Raw genomic sequence first — 25,632 nt, forward strand, 5'->3', positions numbered from 1 at the left:
TGCCTGAGTTTGCTAAACCTCGTAGGTGTTCCTGTTTCTCACGATGCTTTCATAAATATTTACATACGGAGAGCTAAACAAAAATAACCGTCACGCAAGTGAACTAGTGCGACGTGCGTAGGATTTAAAAGTAGGAGCGGACGTCACCCTTCAGTCCCATCTAGCCCTGGTAAGATGATCATCACTCAACGAGGATCATCAACTATTAACTAAGGTTAGCGAACTCATTAACCCCATTACTGGTAGATAGGATTAGGAGCTAGTTAATGCCACCTTTGGTTTCATGGATGCATGACGGATTCTGCAAATCCCACTAAACATATGTGCCTTTAATGACTTCATTGCATGCCATTCAATACAGAACGAAATCTTCTTTGTCCGCACAACCTACCATTTAGAATGGAACCACCAGTTCGGAGGTAGATCATTTCCTTTGGCTGCATCAGACCTTCTTCTAATAATCTTGTTTGGAAGAAACTATCGGATCTGAAGATTCATAGGAAAGTTTAGATTTTCTGTTGGAGGACTCTTCATGGCATACTACCTTTAAAACGTATTCTTACTAATCGACATATTGGCCATGAGGGTCATTGTCCTATTTGCAACAAAGGATCCGAAGATGTCAGGCACCTTCTGTTCACTTGTGGCAAGGTTGTTTATCCATGGGAGAGACCAAGAATTGAGAGCCTAATTCAAGAAGCTATAGCTACTGGTTTGTCGGGGTCAGTGGTCCTTGAACATATATTCATATCTTCGTCGGCTTTGATGCATGGTAAAAAATCAGTGGAGATTCAAGCGGTGGTTGCAGTAGGTTGATGGTACCTTCGGTGGTTGAGAAGGCAGACCACACATTCGGAAAGGGTGCCCCTGTTTCGTCGTTGGCCGGTTTCGGTTCTGGCAATTGCTACAAATAATGCAAATCTGAATCGACGAAACATCCAAAGTAATATCCGTAAATGGTCCAAAAAAAACCTTAGTTATTTGAGGCTAAACGTTGATGCATCATTTGAGGCGTAAATGGATCTTTCATTGCAGGCAAGTGTGTCTACAATCCACATGCAGCAAATGCGGCAACGATGGAGGCTTTAGCTATGCGGGATGGACTACATCTTGCAAATTATATTGGAGCTAACAAGGTGCAGGCGAAATCTGATACGATTGAAGTCATTAGCTTTTATCAAGGACAAATGCAATGGTGGGACTCGGCAGAAGCGATATATGCTGATTGTGTGAACACGTCACTTCAAATTGGAACCGTTGATTTCAAACATTGTCCTAGAGATGCGAACGGTGTGGCCCATGAGCTATTTACTCAAAACCACCACATTATGGGCTAGGGTAACAGATCGGTACCACATTTGAGGCAGTTCACAAAAAACCACCAACAATGGGGCTAATCTGTAATGCGGAGCACTGACGCTGCGTTTTAGCCCAGAAAACAGCGAATCCAACAGGTGGGTCCCGCCTGTCGGGCTGACGTGGCGCGTGTTGACGGACGTCGTTAGACGGCGAGAGACGGCCGTTTCGGCGCGCCCGTCTACTAGGTCAAGCCGTTCCCCCCGTCAATTCAGTACACCCCTCGATTCAGTCCTTCCCCACTCTGCCCCGATGGCGACCAGCTCCGGCGGCGACGGCGCACACGGAGTCGACGGAAGCGGCGACGCCGCACTCAGCGGCGAGGGCGGTGGTACTACTTCAGGGCAGAAGCGGCTGCGCTCGCAATGCGGAGGCATCGGCCCCCACACCGATGGCGGCTGCGACCTAGATCCAGAGTCGGCCACGGCGGTGGGCCTGTCGTCGGAGCCTGGTACCGAGGAAGCAGCTTCGCAGATTGGTCCGGAGGATGTGCTCCCATTCGCCCCATCTTCAGCTAGGTAATCTGAATCTTTGAAAATATGTTCTTTCAATCTTTCCTTACTACTGGATCTGTTTTATACATTGAACAAAGATTCTAGTTCTGAATATTGATTTGTTAGTCATTTAGAAGTGATTGTTGTCCTGAATATTTATCGAATATCACATCTTCAGTCAGGGTTCGGTTATGTTAGTAGTATTGTAGGGTTCTGAATTTTTGGAGAAAATCACACTGTAGTGTTCATTTATGTTATTGTCATGTTACTATAATTGACTTGGTAATTTTGCTTACACTGCATTGTAATGGTGAGCTATATTAGGCCTGAAGATATTCATTTGTCTATGCTAGTAATGTTAGTACTAATTTGATGGTTCTAAATTTTTTGAATAGTGCATTCTAATGGTCAGATATAATGGTCAGTTATGTTGATACAATTGACTTATTAATATTCATTTGTATGTCCATTTTAGGCCTGAGTGTTAGTGTCAAAACCGGCGGATCTCGGGTAGGGGGTCCCGAACTGTGCGTCTAGGCCGGATGGTAACAGGAGGCAAGGGACACGAAGTTTTACCCAGGTTCGGGCCCTCTTGATGGAGGTAAAACCCTACGTCCTGCTTGATTAATATTGATGATATGGGTAGTACAAGAGTAGATCTACCACGAGATCGGAGAGGCTAAACCCTAGAAGCTAGCCTATGGTAAGATTGTTGTTCTGTATGTTGTATATTCTATCGACTAGCCTGGCCCTGGTTTATATAATGCACCAGAGACCTAGGTTAACAAGAGTCCTAGCCGAATACGCCGGTGAGGAGAAGTCCTTGTCTTGATCGCCAAGTCTTTGTGGAATCTTCCTTGTATGCGGCAGCTGTCCGAACTGGCCCATGAGTATACGGCCATGGGGGGCCTCGGCCCAATCTAATAGATCGGGAGACGACGTGGTGAGTACCCCCTAGTCCAGGACACCGTCAGTAGCCCCCTGAACCGGTCTTCAAGTTAGGGACGCTCCTCGATTCTTCTGAACTGTTCTTCATCTTCGGTCGTCGGTCTTGAAAACTGGTTCAACAAATCTTCTTTATCTTCAATCTTGAGGATCGCCGAAATGCATTCGACGAGTTTACACGTCGGGTATCCGAGGAGCCCCTTTAAGTTTCCGGCCTTTACCAATGCCTTGTTATTTTTATGCCACACCTCGGGTTTGAAGTTGTTCCCGGGCGGCAGCGTCCTCTTGCGTCCGAGCTCCAACGCCGGACTGTATTCGAGGTATCTTTTGCAACCGAGCACCAACGCCGGACCGCTTCCCAGCTCTAACGCCGGAATGTATCCGAGCTCCAATGCCGAACTATGTATCCGAGCTCCAACGCCGGACTATATCTGAGGTGTCGTAAATCACCTTGGTTCAAAGAAGTTTGAAGGAGTTTAGCCGAGCTTAATGACGGAAATGCCCTATATGGAGCTAGCCACTAGCGCCCGAGCTTTATGTCGGGCTGCTTCCGAGGTGGTGCACCACCCCGAATGTGGGCCGATTTTTGTGAATATTTTTTATTGGTGCAATTTATTCTCTGCCGAGATATATAGCCAGTAGCCCTCAAGGTGTGTATCGGTCTAAAACCCGAGATGCACCTGAAGGATGACGTAAGACCGCTGATCCCAGTAGCCGCTGAGACTCAGGTTGATTTGCAAAATCGGCCTGAGGATCAAGTCCAAGCTCGGCAGAATACTTCGGGACACTAAAAGCGGCGTGCTTAGTCCTCGAGACTTAGGTTGGGTGCGGCCGACCAACCTGAGGATCAAAATCTCCTCGGAAACTATATTGCACATAAAATTTTCTACATTGGACAAGCAATGCAGTAGCCCCGAGACACTGGTCGGGTGGTAACACCAGATCAGGGGATCAATGTGCCCCTTTAATATTTGTAAATAATAAGCCCGAAGCCCAGTAGCCCCCGAGCCTTAATGCGGGCACGGGTGGCAGAATTAAGGATCAATATTCATAGTAAAATCACAAATTATGTGTAATGACTCTATGTATCCAAGTACTTTACGTCATTAATGCTCGAATCCGCATTGTACAAAACTTTGTTGACCGACCATCGGCTTCCACCTCCTCGGCCAGTAGCCGAGGAGTGTTTGTCCTACTTTATAAAGCCTTTATGAGGGCAAAGATTTACAACAAACAAGGCAATCTGGCCATACGGTTTTATAAACAAAGGTACGTAGAGAGTTATATTACTGTTTAACAGAAGAAATGTCTTACAAAGAAAATAGTCCCGCTATCGGTTCCTTTCTTTGGGTTGTCATGCTAAGCATGATCATTAAACCTCAGCTCTAATGTAAGAGCAAAATATTGAGGATTTAGTTTGGGAGGCCAGTTAGTAGCCCCCGGTAGTGTTTGGCGACAGTCGGGGTCAAGCCGTAAACACTTCGGCCAATGTTATGAACGACCCATCATTTAACAGTCATCGGATCGCTGACCAGTTTACGCTTATTGTGAAAGTCAGTTTTCGGCTTTCTCCACTGAGGTGCTTAACCATGTGAGCTGGAAGCACAATCGCAGTGGTTCTCCCTTTGCACGCCTAGCCGAACAAAACGGAACGTAGGAAGCAAGTGGAGGAGCCGGGCAACCCAACTATTGACCGAAGACACAATTCGAAACCGATGCATATATAGCAATATCTGAGAATGTTTTTGCCGAATCCCTAAAGGTGTCCGGCATTGGACTGCGAGACTAATGCTGGAAAAGCACAAATAGTTTAAAAGTGCCAAAAAGCTTGGAAAACCAAGAAATGTCAGTAAAAACATGACGTCCGAACAATATCAAGTGTTCGGTGCCAATCCGAAAGTTGGTCTTAGAAAAAAGAAGTGCTTCTGTCGTGCTTTAACATGATACATCCTAACTCAAGACTTCGAGCGGGTCAGCTTACGGCATCAACCTCCTATCCCGAGGGCGGAGTACCTCTCATCAGGCCAGTTTAGCAAACTAAACTCTAGCGGCTTTGAGAGAGAAATTAGGCTCCCCGGCTAGTGACCACATACTCGTGTCGAACAAAGGAGTGATAAATAATAATAAAAAAACTTTGCAACGACTAAGAATAAGAACACTTATTATAAAACGGCTCAAATAAACTTAAGAGCCCCCAAGTGACTTGGGTAGAAGAATGATTGCATGTACCGAAGTACTTATATCATATCTATGTTCAACCGAACTTTAAACGCGTCTTAACCGACCGTCGGCTTCTCCCTCTTCGGTTAAGGACCGAAAAGTTTTATATACTCCATCGGTCGAGAATATCAACGGTGTTTCCAATAACCAGGCAATCAGGCCATAAGGCTGTAAGAGACAAAGCGCGCTCAGGGAACTTATGCTATATTACCGTGAAGTGTAAGAAGCATCTTCAAAGAAAATAGTACCCCCACCGATACCTTTCTTCGGTGCTCATTGTTATTATGAGACTTGTGCAATAGATTTTTTGTACTCATGAGTTCCGTTGTGTGCCGACCATCATTGAAAACTATAAGAGCGCTAGCTTTCGGCTTCACCCAGTCTGAGGTCCGGCTAGGGCGACCCGATCGTGACAATCGCAGAGGTGCTCCCTTTACTCCCTAGCCGAACAATCGGGAACGTAGGGGTAAACACAGGAGCGAGGCAACCCAGCTTGCAAATCGCTTAAGTCAATATGGTGCATATTGTGGCGTAATACACGAATAAGGAACGAAGCCGTACAAGTATAATCATATGCAAGTGGAAAAGCTTCATGAAGGAAGCCCCCAAATTAATTGGGTATTTGAATTTATGCGTTACAAACAAAGTTTGGACAAGGAAATTTTTTACAAGCAAATTTTTTCCAAAAAAGTATAATGCTTGGTCGAACCGAACACAAGTTAGAAATTAAAGCTTTGAGCATGAAAGTGACTTAGCTGGTTAATATGTTCGGTATTGATGACGCGGTCCAAGCTTGATGCGGGGCAAGGTTCTATCCCCCAAGCTGGTCCCGAGGTGGCGGAGCGGAGAGCTCGACACGCCGAAGTGGTGACATAGCACGGTCAATGCAGACCGGCAGAGTGATGCCGAAGTCCCCGGATCATTTTTCTGTGCACAAAAAATAGTGCAAACCGGAGATAATAGTAATAATGATAATTAAAAAAATGTTGCATAATAAATAATTTATGCAAAGTGAGGAATAGAAGAAATATGGCCTGACGCCGAAGTCAATGTCGATGCAGGGCGTCGGCGTGATGTAGTAAAGGCGTGGCAAAGCCTGAATTCACAGGTCGGTCCGAGCTCCGGATGCGGCGTTTGCCGGACTATGTACGGAAACTGATCGAACCACCACGCGACCGTCGTTAATGCGGTCACCATTTGATAGACCTGTGTACATATCATGGACAAACCAGAGTAATAATTCCTTGGGAAAAATGAACCCAAACAAGCAAAAAATACTGGGATTAATAGCACCTGGTTTATTTGTTGTAGCAATCCGAAGGAAGGTGATTCCCAAAATTAGGACTCGCTCCGCACACCCATTGCCTGATGGGCGATAAAACGACGGCACGGCAATGCTGGTAAAGGTTGACTCGCCGAGGCAAAGCCCTCGGCCCAGCTAACGTGACGGAGCTGGTCGGCTAGTGACGCCGAAGTGTCCGGAGTAGGTTGATGAAGAGATGGCGAAGCCCCCGGTCCAGCCGAGATGTCGAAGCTTCAACGTCAGCCGATGAGTCGAAATAGGTCGGCGTGATGGACACCAGCTTGAAGAAGCAATAGTGCGGCCATGTCAATGCAGGTCGTGACGTGGTCGATGCCGGCTTGATGAAGCGACCGTGCGGCGATGCCGGTACACCCGCTCCGTGTAATCCGCGGGGCGGCGACGTTGATGATGATTTATCCTTCGCGATGTCTGACTCTTGTTCGGCTTGCCGAGATGATGATCCAAAGAAGTTGAGCTCGGCTAAAGTGACGATGTGTCTAGCGCAGGTCAGCAGCCGTGGAGTAATATTGCCGGACTGGTTTGACTCCAGCATGATGTTGAAGATCATTTCAAAAGATCTTAAAGTTAGTGGGATGTGTTCGGGAACAAAACACAATACCTCATACAAAACTTCCTTCAAAAGGGATGTCCGAAATCCCGTTCATAAAAAAGATGAACTCGGGTCGGATTCGTTTTCGCGCAGAAAACAGATCCGAAAAATGATGCACTAATCGGAAGTTTCCCGGAGTTTGGACGGTCGGATCGAGCTGAAATTTTGAGAGATGGTAGATATAGGAATTACGCAGCCGATCAATGGTTGGATCTTTCAAAGGACATCCGAGCTAGAAGCTGGACACCACGCCCTATACTCATCTAAATTCCCATCCAGATTTGACAGGGCTCCGGTATATCGTGGATTGCCAAAGATTCCTCCATCAGAACTCGACGAAATTTTCCAAGGTTGTTGTAGACTCAATTCCGCACAATTCCACCAAAGCGATCGTCAAAGCGATACTCGAGGAGGTGGTGGCGGCAGATACGAGTTCGCTGTCCAAAAAAACAACACGGTCGCTTGAGGGCAATGTTGACGTTGAGCCCCCGAGCTCCATAGATGATTCCTCCGTGATCTTGATAGAGATCAGAGTTGATGTTTGATGAAGGCCCTCGTCCGAACATGGTGATCCGAACACGGGGCGCAATTCTTGGTCGAACCAAAGTGACCAGTCGAACTAGTGACGAAGACGCCGAAGTCGCAGTTGATCTGCAGGCGAGCCATCGATCCTTTTTTCGATCACACAGCGGAACTCTCAATGAAAGCACCAATGTCGGTGTCAAAACCGGTGGATCTCGGGTAGGGTGTCCCGAACTATGCGTCTAGGCCGGATGGTAACAGCAGGCAAGGGACACGAAGTTTTACCCAGGTTCGGGCCCTCTTGATGGAGGTAAAACCCTACGTCCTGCTTGATTAATATTGATGATATGGATAGTACAAGAGTAGATCTACCACGAGATCGGAGAGGCTAAACCCTAGAAGCTAGCCTATGGTATGATTGTTGTTCTGTATGTTGTATATTCTATCGACTAGCCTGGCCCTGGTTTATATAATGCACCAGAGGCCTAGGTTAACAAGAGTCCTAGCCGAATACGTGGGTGAGGAGAAGTTCTTGTCTTGATCGCCAAGTCTTTGTGGAATCTTCCTTGTATGCGGCAGCTGTCGGAACTGGCCCATGAGTATACGGCCATGGAGGGCCTCGGCCCAATCTAATAGATCGGGAGACGACGTGGTGAGTACCCCCTAGTCCAGGACACCGTCACTGAGGATTTATGGTCAATCTATTTCCAGTTTCCTGGGAAGATGTATGCTCTTGTTAAGATGTCTGAAAGAGAAATCACTTATGGTAGTTTGGTCAATGTAATGGTCACCAATGGATACTGTAAGGATGACAGTCTTTGCTACTTGAAAGAGGAAGATATAGGGTTGCAAGGTGTTTGTGTCATTAAAGGCAACATTGAAGTAGTTCGCATGCTGAGAGAATTTGAGAGCACCCAGACATTGTCACTGACAGTTATAAAGGGAAAGGTAGTTATTGAACCACCAATTGGAGAAGATCAAGATGCACAGCAAATAGATGCAGAGCCACCTGTTGTCTTTGCTGTTGCTGAATCAGGTGTTGTGCACAAATCAGTTCCTCCTAACTGTCAGTTACATCTTGGGACACAGGAAAGTGCAAATTTTTTGCCACTCAAATCAGTTCCTCCTAACTGTCAGTTACATCTTGGGACACAGCTTAACACTGAAGTAAGTGTCAATTATGCTGATTTTCAGTTTGATTCAAATGAGGAGGACAATGCAGTTAGTGAGGAAGAAATTCCTGTAGGCATGGACACAGATGATGATGAAGGTTCAAGCAGTGATGAAGAATTTGTAGTTGATGTGGATCTCTTAGCTACAGGAGAAGAAGAAGATGACTCAGATTCAGTGCAGTATGTGGAAGAACAGAGTGCAAAGAGGAGGAAAGAGGAACATGAGCTAGATGAAACTATTGCTGACATAAAGAGGAAGAGAGCTGAATACATGGCTAGTACACACTGTGAGGGGGACACAGATCCTGAAGATATATATGACATGGACCAGGAAGAAGATGATGAGGAGGCCCAAGAGATCCCAGTTCCTGAGCCTGTTAAGAAGAAGGAAAAGAGGCCATGTCCTACAAGTAGGTCCCACTCAAGTGTTGGGCCAATCATTAATCCTGATTGGTTTCCATCTTTAGAAGAGGAAGATACAGGCTTTGAAGCAGATGATGATGTCAATGAACCAATGTCCTTTGTTATCAGCTCTGGCAAAAGGAGTAGAGCTAAGAAAAGACCACCTAGGGTCTGGTATGATGAGGACAGGATGCATCCAGAACAACAATTTCAGCTGAAGCTCTGTTTCAAAGATGTTTACCAATTCAGAGAGGCCCTTGTCAATTTGCATGTGAAACAACTTAGAAGATACAAATATCACAGAAACTGCAGTGATAGGATAATAGTTTGCTGTGATGGAGATGGATGTCAGTTCTACATGGTAGCAGCACAGATAAGAAATGAGCCCACTTTCTGCATTAAGAAGATGAGGTTGGAGCACACATGTCCCACCCAGTTTGAGAAAACTAGGATTAGTTCAAGGTGGCTTGGCAACAAAATGCTTGAAACTATCAGATCAGATCCCAACACTACTGTACCTGCTATTGTTGACAAGGCAAAGAGGCAATTTGGGCTTGAGATTCCTAGGATGATGGCATGGAGGGCTAAGAAGAAAGCAAAGGAGATTGTGCTTGGTGATCACAAGAAGCAATATAAGAGGCTGAGAGACTATTTGGAGACTGTGAAGCTTACAAATCCTGGATCTAGGTGCATTGTCACTACTATTAGTGGCAAAACCAGAGAAAATCCTACTGCTGGACCAAGGTTCCATGGTCTATTTTTCAGTTTGAATGCATGTTGTGAGGGCTTCCTGAATGGATGTAGGCCATTCATAGGTCTAGATGGCTGCTTCATCAAATTGACAAGTGGTGCACAGATACTAGCAGCTACTGGAAGGGATGCAAACAACAATATGTACCCCATTGCATTTGGAGTGGTTGGAGTTGAAGATACAGTGAACTGGTCCTGGTCTTGACAAACTCAAGTATGCTCTAGGAGGAAGTGAAGAGGGCAAATTTAGAAAGTACACATTCATGTCTGATAGACAGAAGGTTAGTTCATTTGCTTGTTTATTTAGTTGTTCATTTAGTTCATTTAGTTGTTCATTTAATTGTTCATTTAGTTCATTTACTTGTTCATTTAGTTGTTCATTTAGTTCATTTACTTGTTCATTTAGTTCATTAGCTTGTTTATTTAGTTGATGCCATCATCAAAGTGATGCCATCAAGACTAGTTGGTAGGTGTCGAGTCGTAACGCTTCTTGTCGACACATAGGTCTAGATGGCCTAGGGTGACCCATCTAGGATCAAGAAACATATAGGCATCATCATAGTGATGCCATCAAGACTAGTTGGTAGGTGTCGAGTCGTAACGCTTCTTGTCGACACTTAGGTCTAGATGGCCTAGGGTGACCCATGTAGGATCAAGAAACATAGGCATCATCAAAGTGATGCCATCAAGACTAGTTGGTAGGTGTCGAGTCGTAACGCTTCTTGTCGACACATAGGTCTAGATGGCCTAGGATGACCCGTGTAGGATCAAGAAACATAGGCATCATTAAAGTGATGCCATCAAGACTAGTTGGTAGGTGTCGAGTCGTAACGCTTCTTGTCGACACTTAGGTCTAGATAGTCTAGGGTGACCCATGATGGCCTAGGGTGACCAATCAAGACAAGTTGATCATCAAAGTGAAACCATCATGTTTAGTGATTTTAAATGATTTTAAAGGAAATCATTTAAAATCATATTAAATCATTTACAATCATATTAAATCAATTAAAATCATTTAAAATCATATTAAATCATTTAAAATCATATTAAATCATGTAAAATCATTTCAATTCACTTTCATGCAGGGTCTACTCAATGCAGTGACAGCAGTATTCCCAAACTGCCATCATAGGTACTGTTTGAGGCACATCTATGCAAACTTCCAGAGAGCAGGATTTGGAGGAGAGGATTTGAAGAGATGCATGGATGGAGCTGCCTATGCTTACACCGAACATGACTTTAATTTGGCTATGGAAAGCATGAAGGCTGAGTGCACTGCTGCTTGGGAGTGGATGTCAAGAATTCCTCCTAAAGCTTGGTCTAGGCATGCAATGGACACTAATTGCAAAACTGATTTGGTGGTGAATAATTTAAGTGAAGTTTTTAATAAGTACATTCTAGATGTAAGGAACAAGCCAATTGTCACAATGATCAATGGGATCAAGGACAAGTTTCTAGTGAGGTTCCACCAGAAGAGAGAGGGTGGGAAATGTGCTAGATGGGAGATTGCACCAACCTATGCAGAGAGGTTGGAGATGAACAAGAAGTATGCAAGGGATTACACAGCACTGATAGCTGGCCAAGGACTTTTCCAAGTCACTAGTGGAGACAAGACCTATGGTGTTGACACAAACCTACAGACATGTGGGTGCAAGAAATGGGACATCAGTGGAGTTCCTTGCAACCATGCTTGTTCTGCCATCTATAGGTCTAAACAGCTGCCAGAGGATCATATCAATGTGTTTTTCAAGAAATCTATGTACTTGGAGGCATATAAGCCAGTAATTTACCCTGTTCCTGGTCCAGATAGCTGGGTGAAAACTCCAACACCTGACATTGAACCACCACAATTCAAAGATGACAAGAAGGGGCCAGCAGAAGAGAAAAGGAAAAAAGGAAAGTTTGAGCCACCTCAAGCAAAGCAGACATCTAGGATGGCTACTATAACATGTGGGAACTGCAAGCTGCAAGGACACAAGTACACAAGTTGTCCAAAGCCATTGAGGCCTGATCTGCAAATCAGGAGGAACAAGCACATGGTATTTTCATTTTGAAATTAGTTGAGTGTTCATTTCTATTGACTGATCATTATAAAGTTGTTTAATTTTTTAATTACAGGAAAACAGGATTGTACCTGAATGGAACCATGGTGCATCTTCATCATCTACTGGAAGTGCTAGGGTGCACCATCATCATCTACTACAAACTCCTCTCCTGCTGCTGCAAGAGGTGCAAAGACTACTAGTGCTGCTGGAAGGGGTGCAGCCTCATCTCCTGCTGCTGGAAGGGGTGCTAGTTCATCTGTTGTTGTTGGAAGAGGAGCAAAGTCTGCTACTACTCCTGGAAGGGGTGCTAGTTCTTCTCCTGCTGCTGGGAGAGGTGCAAGATCTTCCACTGCTGCTGGAAGGGATGCAAAAAGGTTCAAGCCTCCAAGAAGTTTTGCAGAAGCTTCTACTAGCCAGCCTGCAGGCAGTAGGCCAAAGAGGACAAAGTACATGAGAAAGAGGATGGAGGGGTACTTTTATGCCAGTGGGAACTATTAAATGCTCAAATTTGAAGTCTGTATGCAAGTGCATGTGTGCTAAATCAGGCATTACATCACTTTATTTATGACATTATGAACCTATGTATGGCACTCAGAACCTAAGTTTGTTAAACCTATATATGGCACTTTGAAGTTATCTATGTTTATCTCCTGCTGTTAAAATTCTGTGCAAACATTTAGAATATATGTTCTGTGCAAATATTATGGCAAAACAACCACAAACATTTAGAATATATGTTCTGTGCAAATATTATGGCAAAACAACCACAAACATTTAGAATATATGTTCTGTGCAAATATTATGGCAAAACAACCACAAACATTTAGAATATATATTCTGTGCAAATATTATGGCAAAACAACCACAAACATTTATAATATATGTTTTGTGCAAATATTATGGCAAAACAACTACAAACATTTCATTTGGTACAAACAAAATACATTAATAAGTAGGAAATTGATCCAAAGATGCATTGATCCAAAGATACATTGATAATAAGTAGGACATTAATTAGTTCTTGGGAGTACACAACACAAGTCTTCAGAGTACACAACACAAGTCTTGGACATAAAGATACATAAAGCATTACAGCTTTGGAAGTGCATAAGAGAACATTCATATCAACTGCAGTGCTACCCTAAACCACACCACAATACATACTTAAAAATCATCACATATGTCCTTTAACTTCTTGATCTTGTCCTTGTACTCATGTTTCTGTTTGAGCAGATCTGCAATCATATACTCCAGTTTTTTCTTCTCTTGCTTCAGTTGGTCCCTCTCTGTCACAACTTGGTCTCTCTCTACCACTAGCTGGTCCCTCTCTTTCTCTGCCTTTGCCCTAAGTACCTGATGAAGATTGGTACAACCATGGTCTGCGAGCTTCTTCTTCTCCATCTCCTCTTTGAGATCACTTAGAGCCAACCTAGCATTGCCCAACTCTGTGATAGTATCCTCCTTGTTAGCAACCATTTTAGCAAAGTCCAGTTTGAAAAACCTCAGATTTTCCTCCATCTTCCTCTTTTCTCGAACTAGTTTGAAATTTCTTTCACCAAGCTCAACATTTTCTTTCAGCCTGTCATCGATATATTTGTTATATATGCTCCACAATTCAGTGAGGGTGAAGTGCATAGCCACTGACCACTCTGGGTCTATCCACTCGAGATAGTTGCACTTTAGTTCTGCCTACAATTAAATAAATATGTTCTTAATAAGAAATTATATGAAATGTGCACAAATTATATAATACTGTATGAAATTGTAGTTTAGTTCTTTCCACCCAAATGTGCACAATCTGTAGTTTTTGTTCTATCCACTGAAATTTAGTTTAATTCTATCCACTGAATTGTAGTTCAGTTATGTCCACTGAATTTTAGTTTAGTTCTATCCACTGAATTATATTATATGCATCAATTGGTGCCTAAATCAAAGATTACATCATTAATTAATAGATATATTCTCAAAATTGTATGCAAAAATTCTGGGCAAAACAATTATAACAACATATATAATTTTTTCCATCTATAAGATTGTATATGCATAGATTATGGGCAACAACTATTACATCAACTGAAGCAACAGAAGATTGGAGTACTGAAGCAACATCTATCCAGGAACAAATCTTTGATACACAAAATTGGAGTACTGAAAAGTGAATGGAGCATAAACTAACTAAGCTAATCTACTTACACTACTAACCAACATACCTTCTCCTGAGCACACACAAGAAAACGTCTGCCTGTGTCCATAGATTCAAATGCAACAAGCCTGATGCAGGTTCTTGATGCAGACAACGAGACGACAGATCGTGAGCAATGCCACTCCATTCATAGCAAGAGATAGTCCTAGGAAGCCAACCAGCACACAAATTGCACAAATCAGCGACCTGGTTAAAAATCCCCAAATGATGAACCCTAACCCTAGCGGGATGAACCCTAATCCGTGGGGGAGGCGAGAGACGAACACGCATACCTGGCTAGTGACTTCTTCGCCGTTCGAAGAAGAGCTCGAGGACTGGTTGCTCCAAGAAACCATGGCGGAGCGGCGAAAGGCGGCGAGTCGACAGTGGCGGCGCCGGCGGTGGTCGGGGTCGAGAGAGAGGAGAGCGAGAGTGATGAACTGGCTGGTCTGGTTCGAACACCGACCGGTGCGGGCCACTTAGACGGGCGCGCCGAAACGACCGTCTCTTGCCATCTAACGGTGTTCGTCAACACGCGCCATGTCAGCCCGACAGGCGGGACCCACCTGTCGGATTCGCTATTTTCTGGGCTAAAACGCAGCGTCAGTGCTCCGCGTTACAGATTAGCCCCATTGTTGGTGGTGTTTTGTGAACTGCCTCAAATGTGGTACCGATCTGTTACCCTAGCCCATAATGTGGTGGTTTTGAATAAATAACTCCATGAGCTAGCTACCTTTAGTTTTCATAATAATCATTCTTATACTTGGGGTGATGAACCTCCTAGTTGCTTACTTGTGTTTCTTGCGAACGATGCGAGTGTTGCTTAATTTAATAAAGCTAGCCATGATGGATATTCCTCGGGAAAAAAGAGCCCACCCCGGACAAGCATATGCAATTGTACCATATTTGCTAGTGCACATAGACACTTATATACACATTATACCCTAAAAAAGTTACTGTTAGAGTCCTATCCTACGACGGCTACAGCTCACCTTGGCGTGCACGTCCAGCTACCACTGAATCGATAGTTTCCATATTAGTCTCGATGTATTTGTAAACAAACTCTATAATCTCCCGTGATATGTATGTTGGGGAACGTAGTAATTTCAAAAAATTTCCTACGCACACGCAAGATCATGGTGATGCATAGCAACGACAGGGGAGAGTGTTGTCTACGTACCCTCGTAGACCGAAGCGGAAGCGTTGACGCAACATAGAGGAAGTAGTCGTACGTCTTCCTGGTCCAACCGATCCAAGCACCGTTACTCCGGCACCTCCGAGTTCTTGGCACACGTTCAGCTCGATGACGCTCCCCGGGCTCCGATCCAGCAAAGCTTCGGGGAGGAGCTCCGTCAGCACGACGGCGTGGTGACGATCTTGATGTTCCACCGTCGCAGGGCTTCGCCTAAGCACTGGTACAATATGACCGAGGTGGAATATGGTGGAGGGGGGCACCGCACACGGCTAAGGAACGATCATGAAGATCAACTTGTGTGTTCTAGGGTGCCCCCTGCCCCCGTATATAAAGGAGCCAAGGGGAGGAGCGGCCGACCAAGGAGGGCGCGCCAAGGGGGAGTCCTACTCCCACCGGGAGTAGGACTCCCTTCTTTCCTAGTTGGAGAAGGAGAAGTGGGAAAGAGGAGGATGAGGGAAAGGAAAGGGGGGCGCCGCCCCCTTCTCCTTGTCCTATTCGGACTAGGGAGGGGAGGGGCGCGCGGCCACCTCTTGCCTCCTTTCGTCTTCTCCCTTAGGGCCCATGTAGGCCCAATAACCCCCGGGGGGTTTCCGGTAACCCCCCGGTACTCCGGTAAAATCCCGATTTCACCCGGAACGATTTCGATATCCAAATATAGGCTTCCAATATATCGATCTTTATGTCTCGACCATTTCGAGACTCCTCGTCATGTCCATGATCACATCCGGGACTCCGAACAACCTTCGGTACATCAAAATACATAAACTCATAATGAAACTGTCATCGTAACGTTAAGCGTGCGGACCCTATGGTTCGAGAATGATGTAGACATGACCGAGACACGTCTCCGGTCAATAACCAATAGTGGAACCTGGATGCTCATATTGGTTCCTACATATTCTACGAAGATCTTTATCGGTCAGACCGCATAACAACATACGTTGTTCCCTTTGTCATCGGTATGTTACTTGCCCGAGATTCGATCGTCGGTATCTCAATACCTAGTTCAATCTCGTTACCGGCAAGTCTCTTTACTCGTTCCGTAATACATCATCTCACAACTAACTCATTAGTTGCAATGCTTGCAAGCCTTATGTGATGTGCATTACCGAGAGGGCCCAGAGATACCTCTCCGACAATCGGAGTGACAAATCCTAATCTCAAAATACGCCAACCCAACATGTACCTTTGGAGACACCTGTAGAGCACCTTTATAATCACCCAGTTACGTTGTGACGTTTGGTAGCACACAAAGTGTTCCTCCGGTAAACGGGAGTTGCATAATCTCATAGTCATAGGAACATGTATAAGTCATGAAGAAAGCAATAGCAACATACTAAACGATCGGGTGCTAAGCTAATGGAATGGGTCATGTCAATCAGATCATTCACCTAATGATGTGATCCCGTTAATCAAATAACAACTCTTAACATAACCATCTTTGATTAACGAGCTAGTCAAGTAGAGGCATACTAGTGACACTCTGTTTGTCTATGTATTCACACATGTATTATGTTTCCGGTTAATACAATTCTAGCATGAATAATAAACATTTATCATGATATAAGGAAATAAATAATAACTTTATTATTGCCTCTAGGGCATATTTCCTTCAGTCTCCCACTTGCACTAGAGTCAATAATCTAGATTACACAGTAATGATTCTAACACCCATGGAGCCTTGGTGCTGATCATGTTTTGCTCATGGAAGAGGCTTAGTCAACGGGTCTGCTACATTCAGATCCGTATGTATCTTGCAAATCTCTGTCTCCCACCTGGACTAGATCCCGGATGGAATTGAAGCGTCTCTTGATGTGCTTGGTTCTCTTGTGAAATCTGGATTCCTTTGCCAAGGCAATTGCACTAGTATTGTCACAAAAGATTTTCATTGGACCCGATGCACTAGGTATGACACCTAGATCGGATATGAACTCCTTCATCCAGACTGCTTCATTTGCTGCTTCCGAATCAGCTATGTATTCCGCTTCACACGTAGATCCCGCCACGACGCTTTGTTTAGAACTGCACCAACTGACAGCTCCATCGTCTAATGTAAACACGTATCCGGTTTGCGATTTAGAATCGTCCGGATCAGTGTCAAAGCTTGCATCAACGTAACCATTTACGATGAGCTCTTTCTCACCTCCATAAACGAGAAACATATCCTTAGTCCTTTTTAGGTATTTTAGGATGTTCTTGACCGCTGTCCAGTGATCCACTCCTGGATTACTTTGGTACCTCCCTGCTAGACTTATAGCAAGGCACACATCAGGTCTGGTACACAGCATTGCATACATGATAGAGCCTATGGATGAAGCATAGGGAACATCTTTCATTTTCTCTCTATCTTCTGCAGTGGTCGGGCATTGAGTCTTACTCAACTTCACACCTTGTAACACAGGCAAGAACCCTTTCTTTGCTTGATCCATTTTGAACTTCTTCAAAACTTTGTCAAGGTATGTGCTTTGTGAAAGTCCAATTAAGCGTCTTGATCTATCTCTATAGATCTTAATGCCTAATATGTAAGCAGCTTCACCGAGGTCTTTCATTGAAAAACTCTTATTCAAGTATCCCATTATGCTATCCAGAAATTCTATTATCATTTCCAATTAGTAATATGTCATCCACATATAATATCAGAAATGCTATAGAGCTCCCACTCACTTTCTTGTAAATACAGGCTTCTCCAAAAGTCTGTATAAAACCAAATGCTTTGATCACACTATCAAAGCGTTTATTCCAACTCCGAGAGGCTTGCACCAGTCCATAAATGGATCGCTGCAGCTTGCACACTTTGTTAGCTCCCTCTGGATCGACAAAACCTTCTGGTTGCATCATATACAACTCTTCTTCCAGAAATCCATTCAGGAATGCAGTTTTGACATCCATTTGCCAAATTTCATAATCATAAAATGCGGCAATTGCTAACATGATTCGGAAAGACTTAAGCATCGCTACGGGTGAGAAGGTCTCATCGTAGTCAATCCCTTGAACTTGTCGAAAACCTTTTGCAACAAGTCGAGCTTTGTAGACAGTAACATTATCGTCAGTGTCAGTCTTCTTCTTGAAGATCCATTTATTCTCAATTGCTTGCCGATCATCGGGCAAGTCAACCAAAGTCCACACTTTGTTCTCATACATGGATCCCATCTCAGATTTCATGGCTTCAAGCCATTTCGCGGAATCTGGGCTCACCATCGCTTCTTCATAGTTCGTAGGTTCATCATGATCTAGTAGCATGACTTCCAGAACAGGATTACCGTACCACTCTGGTGCGGATCTTACTCTGTTTGATCTACGAGGTTCAGTAGCAACTTGATCTGAAGTTCTATGATCATCATCATTAACTTCCTCACTAATTGGTTTAGGTGTCACAGAAACCGGTTTCTGTGATGTACTACTTTCCAATAAGGGAGCAGGTACAGTTACCTCATCAAGTTCTACTTTCCTCCCACTCACTTCTTTCGAGAGAAACTCCTTCTCTAGAAAGGATCCATTTTTAGCAACGAATGTCTTGCCTTCGGATCTGTGATAGAAGGTGTACCCAACAGTCTCCTTTGGGTATCCTATGAAGACACATTTCTCCGATTTGGGTTCGAGCTTATCAGGTTGAAGCTTTTTCACATAAGCATCACAGCCCCAAACTTTAAGAAACGACAACTTTGGTTTCTTGCCAAACCATAGTTCATAAGGCCTCGTCTCAACGGATTTTGATGGTGCCCTATTTAACGTGAATGCGGCCTTCTCTAAAGCATAACCCCAAAACGATAGCTGTAAATCTATAAGAGACATCATAGATCGCACCATATCAAGTAAAGTATGATTACGACGTTCGGACACACCATTACGTTGTGGTGTTCCGGGTGGCGTGAGCTGCGAAACTATTCCGCATTCTTTCAAATGTAGACCAAACTCGTAACTCAAATATTCTCCTCCACGATCAGATCATAGAAACTTTATTTTCTTGTTACGATGATTTTCAACTTCACTCCGAAATTCTTTGAACTTTTCAAATGTTTCAGACTTATGCTTCATTAAGTAGATATACCCATATCTGCTTAAATCATCTGTGAAGGTGAGAAAATAACGATATCTGCCACGAGCCTCAACATTCATCGGACCACATACATCTGTATGTATGATTTCCAACAAATCTGTTGCTCTCTCCATAGTACCGGAGAACGGCATTTTAGTCATGTTGCCCATGAGGCACGGTTCGCAAGTACCAAGTGATTCATAATCAAGTGGTTCCAAAAGTCCATCAGTATGGAGTTTCTTCATGCGCTTTTACACCGATATGACCTAAACGGCAGTGCCACAAATAAGTTGCACTATCATTATCAACTCTGCATCTTTTGGCTTCAACATTATGAATATGTGTATCACTACTATCGAGATTCATCAAAAATAGACCACTCTTCAAGGGTGCATGACCATAAAAGATATTACTCATATAAATAGAACAACCATTATTCTCTGATTTAAATGAATAACCGTCTCGCCTCAAACAAGACCCAGATATAATGTCCATGCTCAACGCTAGCACCAAATAACAATTATTTAGGTCTAATACTAATCCCGAAGGTAGATGTAGAGGTAGCGTGCCGAGCGCGATCACATCGACTTTGGAACCATTTCCCACACGCATCGTCACCTCGTCCTTTGACAGTGTTCGCTTAATCCGTAGTCCCTGTTTCGAGTTGTAAATATTAGCAACAGAACCAGTATCAAATACCCAGGTGCTACTGCGAGCTCTAGTAAGGTACACATCAATAACATATATATCACATATACCTTTGTTCACCTTGCCACCCTTCTTATCCGCCAAATACTTGGGGCAGTTCCGCTTCTAGTGACCAGTCTGCTTGCAGTAGAAGCACTCAGTTTCAGGCTTAGGTCCAGACTTGGTTTCTTCTCCTGAGCAGCAACTTGCTTGCTGTTCTTCTTGAAGTTCCCCTTCTTCTTCCCTTTGCCCTTTTTCTTGAAACTAGTGGTCTTTTTGACCATCAACACTTGATGCTCCTTCTTGATTTCTACCTCCGCAGCCTTTAGCATTGCAAAGAGCTCGGGAATTGTCTTATCCATCCCTTGCATATTATAGTTCATCATGAAGCTCTTGTAGCTTGGTGGAAGTGATTGGAGAATTCTGTCAATGACGCTATCATCCGGAAGATTAACTCCCAGTTGAATCAAGTGATTACAATACCCAGACATCTTGAGTATATGCTCACTGACAGAACTATTCTCCTCCATCTTGCAGCTATAGAATTTATTCGAGACTTCATATCTCTTAATCCGGGCATTCTGCTGGAATATTAACTTCAACTCCTGGAACATCTCATATGCCCCATGACGTTCAAAACATCGTTGAAGTCCCGGTTCTAAGCCGTAAAGCATGGCACATTGAACTATCGAGTAGTCATCAGCTTTGCTCTCCCAGACGTTCTTAACGTCGTCAGTTGCATCAGCAGCAGGCCTGGCACCCAGCGGTGCTTCCAGGACGTAACTCTTCTGTGCAGCAATGAGGATAATCCTCAAGTTATGGACCCAGTCCGTGTAATTGCTACCATCATCTTTCAACTTTGCTTTCTCAAGGAACGCATTAAAATTCAACGGAACAACAGCACGGGCCATCTATCTACAATCAACATAAACAACCAAGATACTATCAGGGACTAAGTTCATGATAAATTTAAGTTCAATTAATCATATTACTTAAGAACTCCCACTTAGATAGACATCCCACTAATCATCTAAGTGATCACGTGATCCAAATCAACTAAACCATAACCGATCATCACGTGAAATGGAGTAGTTTTCAATGGTGAACATCGCTATGTTGATCATATCTACTATATGATTCACGCTCGACCTTTCGGTCTCAGTGTTCCGAGGCCATATCTGCATATGCTAGGCTCGTCAAGTTTAACCTGAGTATTCTGCATGTGCAAAACTGGCTTGCACCCGTTGTAGATGGACGTAGAGCTTATCACACCCGATCATCACGTGGTGTCTGGGCACGATGAACTTTGGCAACGGTGCATACTCAGGGAGAACACTTTTTATCTTGAAATTTAGTGAGAGATCATCTTATAATGCTATCATCAATCAAAGCAAGATAAGATGCATAAAAGATAAACATCACATGCAATCAATATGAGTGATATGACATGGCCATCATCATCTTGTGCTTGTGATCTCCATCTCCGAAGCACCGTCATGATCACCATCGTCACCGGCGCGACACCTTGATCTCCATCGTAGCATCGTTGTCGTCTTGCCAATCTTATGCTTCTATGACTATCGCTACCGCTTAGTGATAAAGTAAAGTATTACAGGGCGATTGCATTGCATACAATAAAGCGACAACCATATGGCTCCTGCCAGTTGCCGATAACTTGGTTACAAAACATGATCATCTCATACAATAAAATTTAGCATCATGCCTTGACCATATGACATCACAACACGCCCTGCAAAAACAAGTTAGACGTCCTCTACTTTGTTTGTTGCAAGTTTTACGTGGCTGCTACGGGCTTAAGCAAGAACCAATCTTACCTACGCATCAAAACCACAACGATAGTTTGTCAAGTTGGTGCTGTTTTAACCTTCACAAGGACCGGGCGTAGCCACACTTGGTTCAACTAAAGTTGGAGAAACTGAAACCCGCCAGCCACCTGTGTGCAAAGCACGGCGGTAGAACCAGTCTCGCGTAAGCGTACGCGTAATGTCGGTCCGGACCACTTCATCCAACAATACCGCCGAACCAAAGTATGACATGCTGGTGAGCAGTATGACTTATATCGCCCACAACTCACTTGTGTTCTACTCGTGCATATAACATCAAACCATAAAACCTAGGCTCGGATGCCACTGTTGGGGAACGTAGTAATTTCAAAAAAATTCCTACGCACACGCAAGATCATGGTGATGCATAGCAACGAGAGGGGAGAGTGTTGTCTCCGTACCCTCGTAGACCGAAGCGAAAGCGTTGACGCAACGTAGAGGAAGTAGTCGTATGTCTTCCCGGTCCAACCGATCCAAGCACCGTTACTCCGGCACCTCCGAGTTCTTGGCACACGTTCAGCTCGATGACGCTCCCCGGGCCCGATCCAGCAAAGCTTCAGGGAGGAGTTTCGTCAGCACGATGGCGTGGTGACGATCTTGATGTTCAACCGTCGCAGGGCTTCGCCTAAGCACTGCTACAATATGACCGAGGTGGAATATGGTGGAGGGGGGCACCGCACACGGCTAAGGAACGATCACGAAGATCAACTTGTGTGTTCTAGGGTGCCCCCCTGCCCCCGTATATAAAGGAGCCAAGGGGAGGGGGCGGCCGGCCAAGGAGGGCGCGCCAAGGGGGAGTCCTACTCCCACCGGGAGTAGGACTCCCTTCTTTCCTAGTTGGAGAAGGAGAAGTGGGAAAGAGGAGGATGAGGGAAAGGAAAGTGGGGGCGCCGCCCCCTTCTCCTTGTCCTATTCGGACTAGGGAGGGGAGGGGCGCGCAGCCACCTCTTGCCTCCTTTCCTCTTCTCCCTTAGGGCCCATGTAGGCCCAATAACCCCCGGGGGGTTTCCGGTAACCCCCCGGTACTCCGGTAAAATCCCGATTTCACCCGGAACGATTCCGATATCCAAATATAGGCTTCCAATATATCGATCTTTATGTCTCGACCATTTCGAGACTCCTCGTCATGTCCATGATCACATCCGGGACTCCGAACAACCTTCGGTACATCAAAATACATAAACTCATAATGAAACTGTCATCGTAACATTAAGCGTGCGGACCCTACGGTTCGAGAACAATGTAGACATGACCGAGACACGTCTCCGGTCAATAACCAATAGCGGAACCTGGATGCTCATATTGGTTCCTACATATTCTACGAAGATCTTTATCGGTCAGACCGCATAACAACATACGTTGTTCCCTTTGTCATCGGTATGTTACTTGCCCGAGATTCGATCGTCGGTATCTCAATACCTAGTTCAATCTCGTTACCGGCAAGTCTCTTTACTCGTTCCGTAATACATCATCTCATAACTAACTCATTAGTTGCAATGCTTGCAAGGCTTATGTGATGTGCATTACCGAGAGGGCCCAGAGATACCTCTCCGACAATCGGAGTGACAAATCCTAATCTCGAAATACGCCAACCCAACATGTACCTTTGGAGACACCTGTAGAGCACCTTTATAATCACCCAGTTACGTTGTGACGTTTGGTAGCACACAAAGTGTTCCTCCGGTAAACGGGAGTTGCATAATCTCATAGTCATAGGAACATGTATAAGTCATGAAGAAAGCAATAGCAACATACTAAACGATCAGGTGCTAAGCTAACGGAATGGGTCATGTCAATCAGATCATTCACCTAATGATGTGATCTCGTTAATCAAATAACAACTCTTTGTCCATGGTTGAACATCAAGATCGTCACCACGCCGTCGTGCTGACGGAACTCCTCCACGAAGCTTTGCTAGATCGGAGCTCGGGGAGCGTCATCGAGCTAAACGTGTGCCAAGAACTCGGAGGTGCCGGAGTAACGGTGCTTGGATCGGTTGGACCGGGAAGACGTACGACTACTTCCTCTACGTTGCGTCAACGCTTCCGCTTCGGTCTACGAGGGTAGGTAGACAACACTCTCCCCTCTCATTGCTATGCATCACCATGATCTTGCGTGTGCGTAGGAAATGTTTTGAAGTTACTACGTTCCCCAATAGTGGCATTCGAGCCAGGTTTTATGCGTTGATGTTATATGCACGAGTAGAACACAAGTGAGTTGTGGACAATATAAGTCATACTGCTTACCAGCATGTCACACTTTGGTTCGGCGGCATTGTTGGATGAAGCGGCCCGAACCGACATTACGCGTACGCTTACGCGAGACTGGTTTTACCGCCGTGCTATGCACACAGGTGACTAGCGGGTGTCGGTTTCTCCAACTTTAGTTGAACCGAGTGTGGCTACGCCGTCACTTGAGAAGGTTAAAACAGCACTAACTTGACAAACTATCGTTGTGGTTTTCGATGCGTAGGTAAGAACGGTTCTTGCTCAGCCCGTAGCAGCCACGTAAAACTTGCAACAACAAAGTAGAGGACGTCTAACTTGTTTTTGCAGGGCATGTTGTGATGTGATATGGTCAAGACGTGATGAGATATAAGTTATTGTATAAGATGATCATGTTTTGTTGAAGTTATCGGCAACTGGCAGAAGCCTTATGGTTGTATCTTTAGTGCATAAGATGCAAGAGCCAAATAATGTCTTTTACTTTATCGCTATGCGATAGCAATAGTTGCAAGAGCAATAGTTGGCGAGACGACCATGTGACGACACATTGATATAGATCAAGATGATGGAGATCATGGTGTCATGCCGGTGACGATGGTAATCATGACGATGCTTTGGAGATGGAGATCAAAGGCACAAGATGATGATGGCCATATCATGTCACATATTTTGATTGCATGTGATGTTTATCTTTTATACATCTTACTTTGCTTAGTTATGACGGTAGCATTATAAGATGATCTCTCACTAAATTTCAAGATAAAAGTGTTCTCCCTGAGTATGCACCGTTGCCAAAGTTCGTCGTGCCCAGACACCACGTGATGATCGGGTGTGATAAGCTCTACGTCCATCTACAACGGGTGCAAGCCAGTTTTGCACACACAGAAATACTCGGGTTAAACTTGACGAGCCTAGCATATGCAGATATGGCCTCGGAACACTAGAGACCGAAAGGTCGAGCGTGAATCATATAGTAGATATGATCAACATAATGATGTTCACCATTGAAAACTACTCCATTTCACGTGATGATCGGTTATGGTTTAGTTGATATGGATCACGTGATCACTTAGATGATTAGAGGGATGTCTATCTAAGTGGGAGTTCTTAAGTAATATGATTAATTGAACTTTAATTTATCATGAACTTAGTCCTGGTAGTATTAGCATATCTATGTTGTAGATCAATAGCTCGCGTTTAGCTCCTCTGTTTTATTTTTGATATGTTCCTAGAGGAAACTAAGTTGAAAAATGTTAGTAGAAATGATGCGGATTGGATCCGCGATCTGAGGATTATCCTCATTGCTGCACAGAAGAATTATGTCCTTGATGCACCGCTAGGTGACAAACCTATTGCAGGAGTAGATGCAGACGTCATGAACGTTTGGCTAGCTCAATATGATGACTACTTGATAGTTTAGTGCACCATGCTTAACAGCTTAGAATCGGGACTTCAAAGACGTTTTGAACGTCATGGATCATATGGATGTTCCAGGAGTTGAAGTTAATATTTCAAGCAAATACCCGAGTTGAGAGATATGAAGTATCCAACAAGTTCTATAGCTAAAAGATGGAGGAGAATAGCTCAAGCAGTGAGCATGTGTTCAGATTGTCTGGGTACTACAATCGCTTGAATCAAGTGGGA

General features: G+C 44.3%; 1 protein-coding gene across 1 annotated transcript; it reads left to right on the plus strand.

The window, feature by feature from the left end:
- Nucleotides 1–8,191: 8,191 nt before the first annotated feature.
- LOC147966410 (uncharacterized) lies at nt 8,192–12,273 on the plus strand. The gene is made up of 3 exons (XM_087530822.1): nt 8,192–9,958; nt 10,860–11,813; nt 11,893–12,273. The coding sequence occupies exons 1-3, from the start codon at nt 8,192–8,194 to the stop codon at nt 12,271–12,273; spliced, it is 3,102 nt and encodes a 1,033-aa protein (XP_087386948.1).
- The last annotated feature ends 13,359 nt before the right edge of the window (nt 12,274–25,632 follow it).

This window comes from Triticum urartu, chromosome 6A (assembly GCF_056163025.1).
Source record: "Triticum urartu cultivar PI428250 chromosome 6A, HENAU_Tu73, whole genome shotgun sequence".
Lineage (NCBI taxonomy): Eukaryota > Viridiplantae > Streptophyta > Magnoliopsida > Poales > Poaceae > Triticum > Triticum urartu.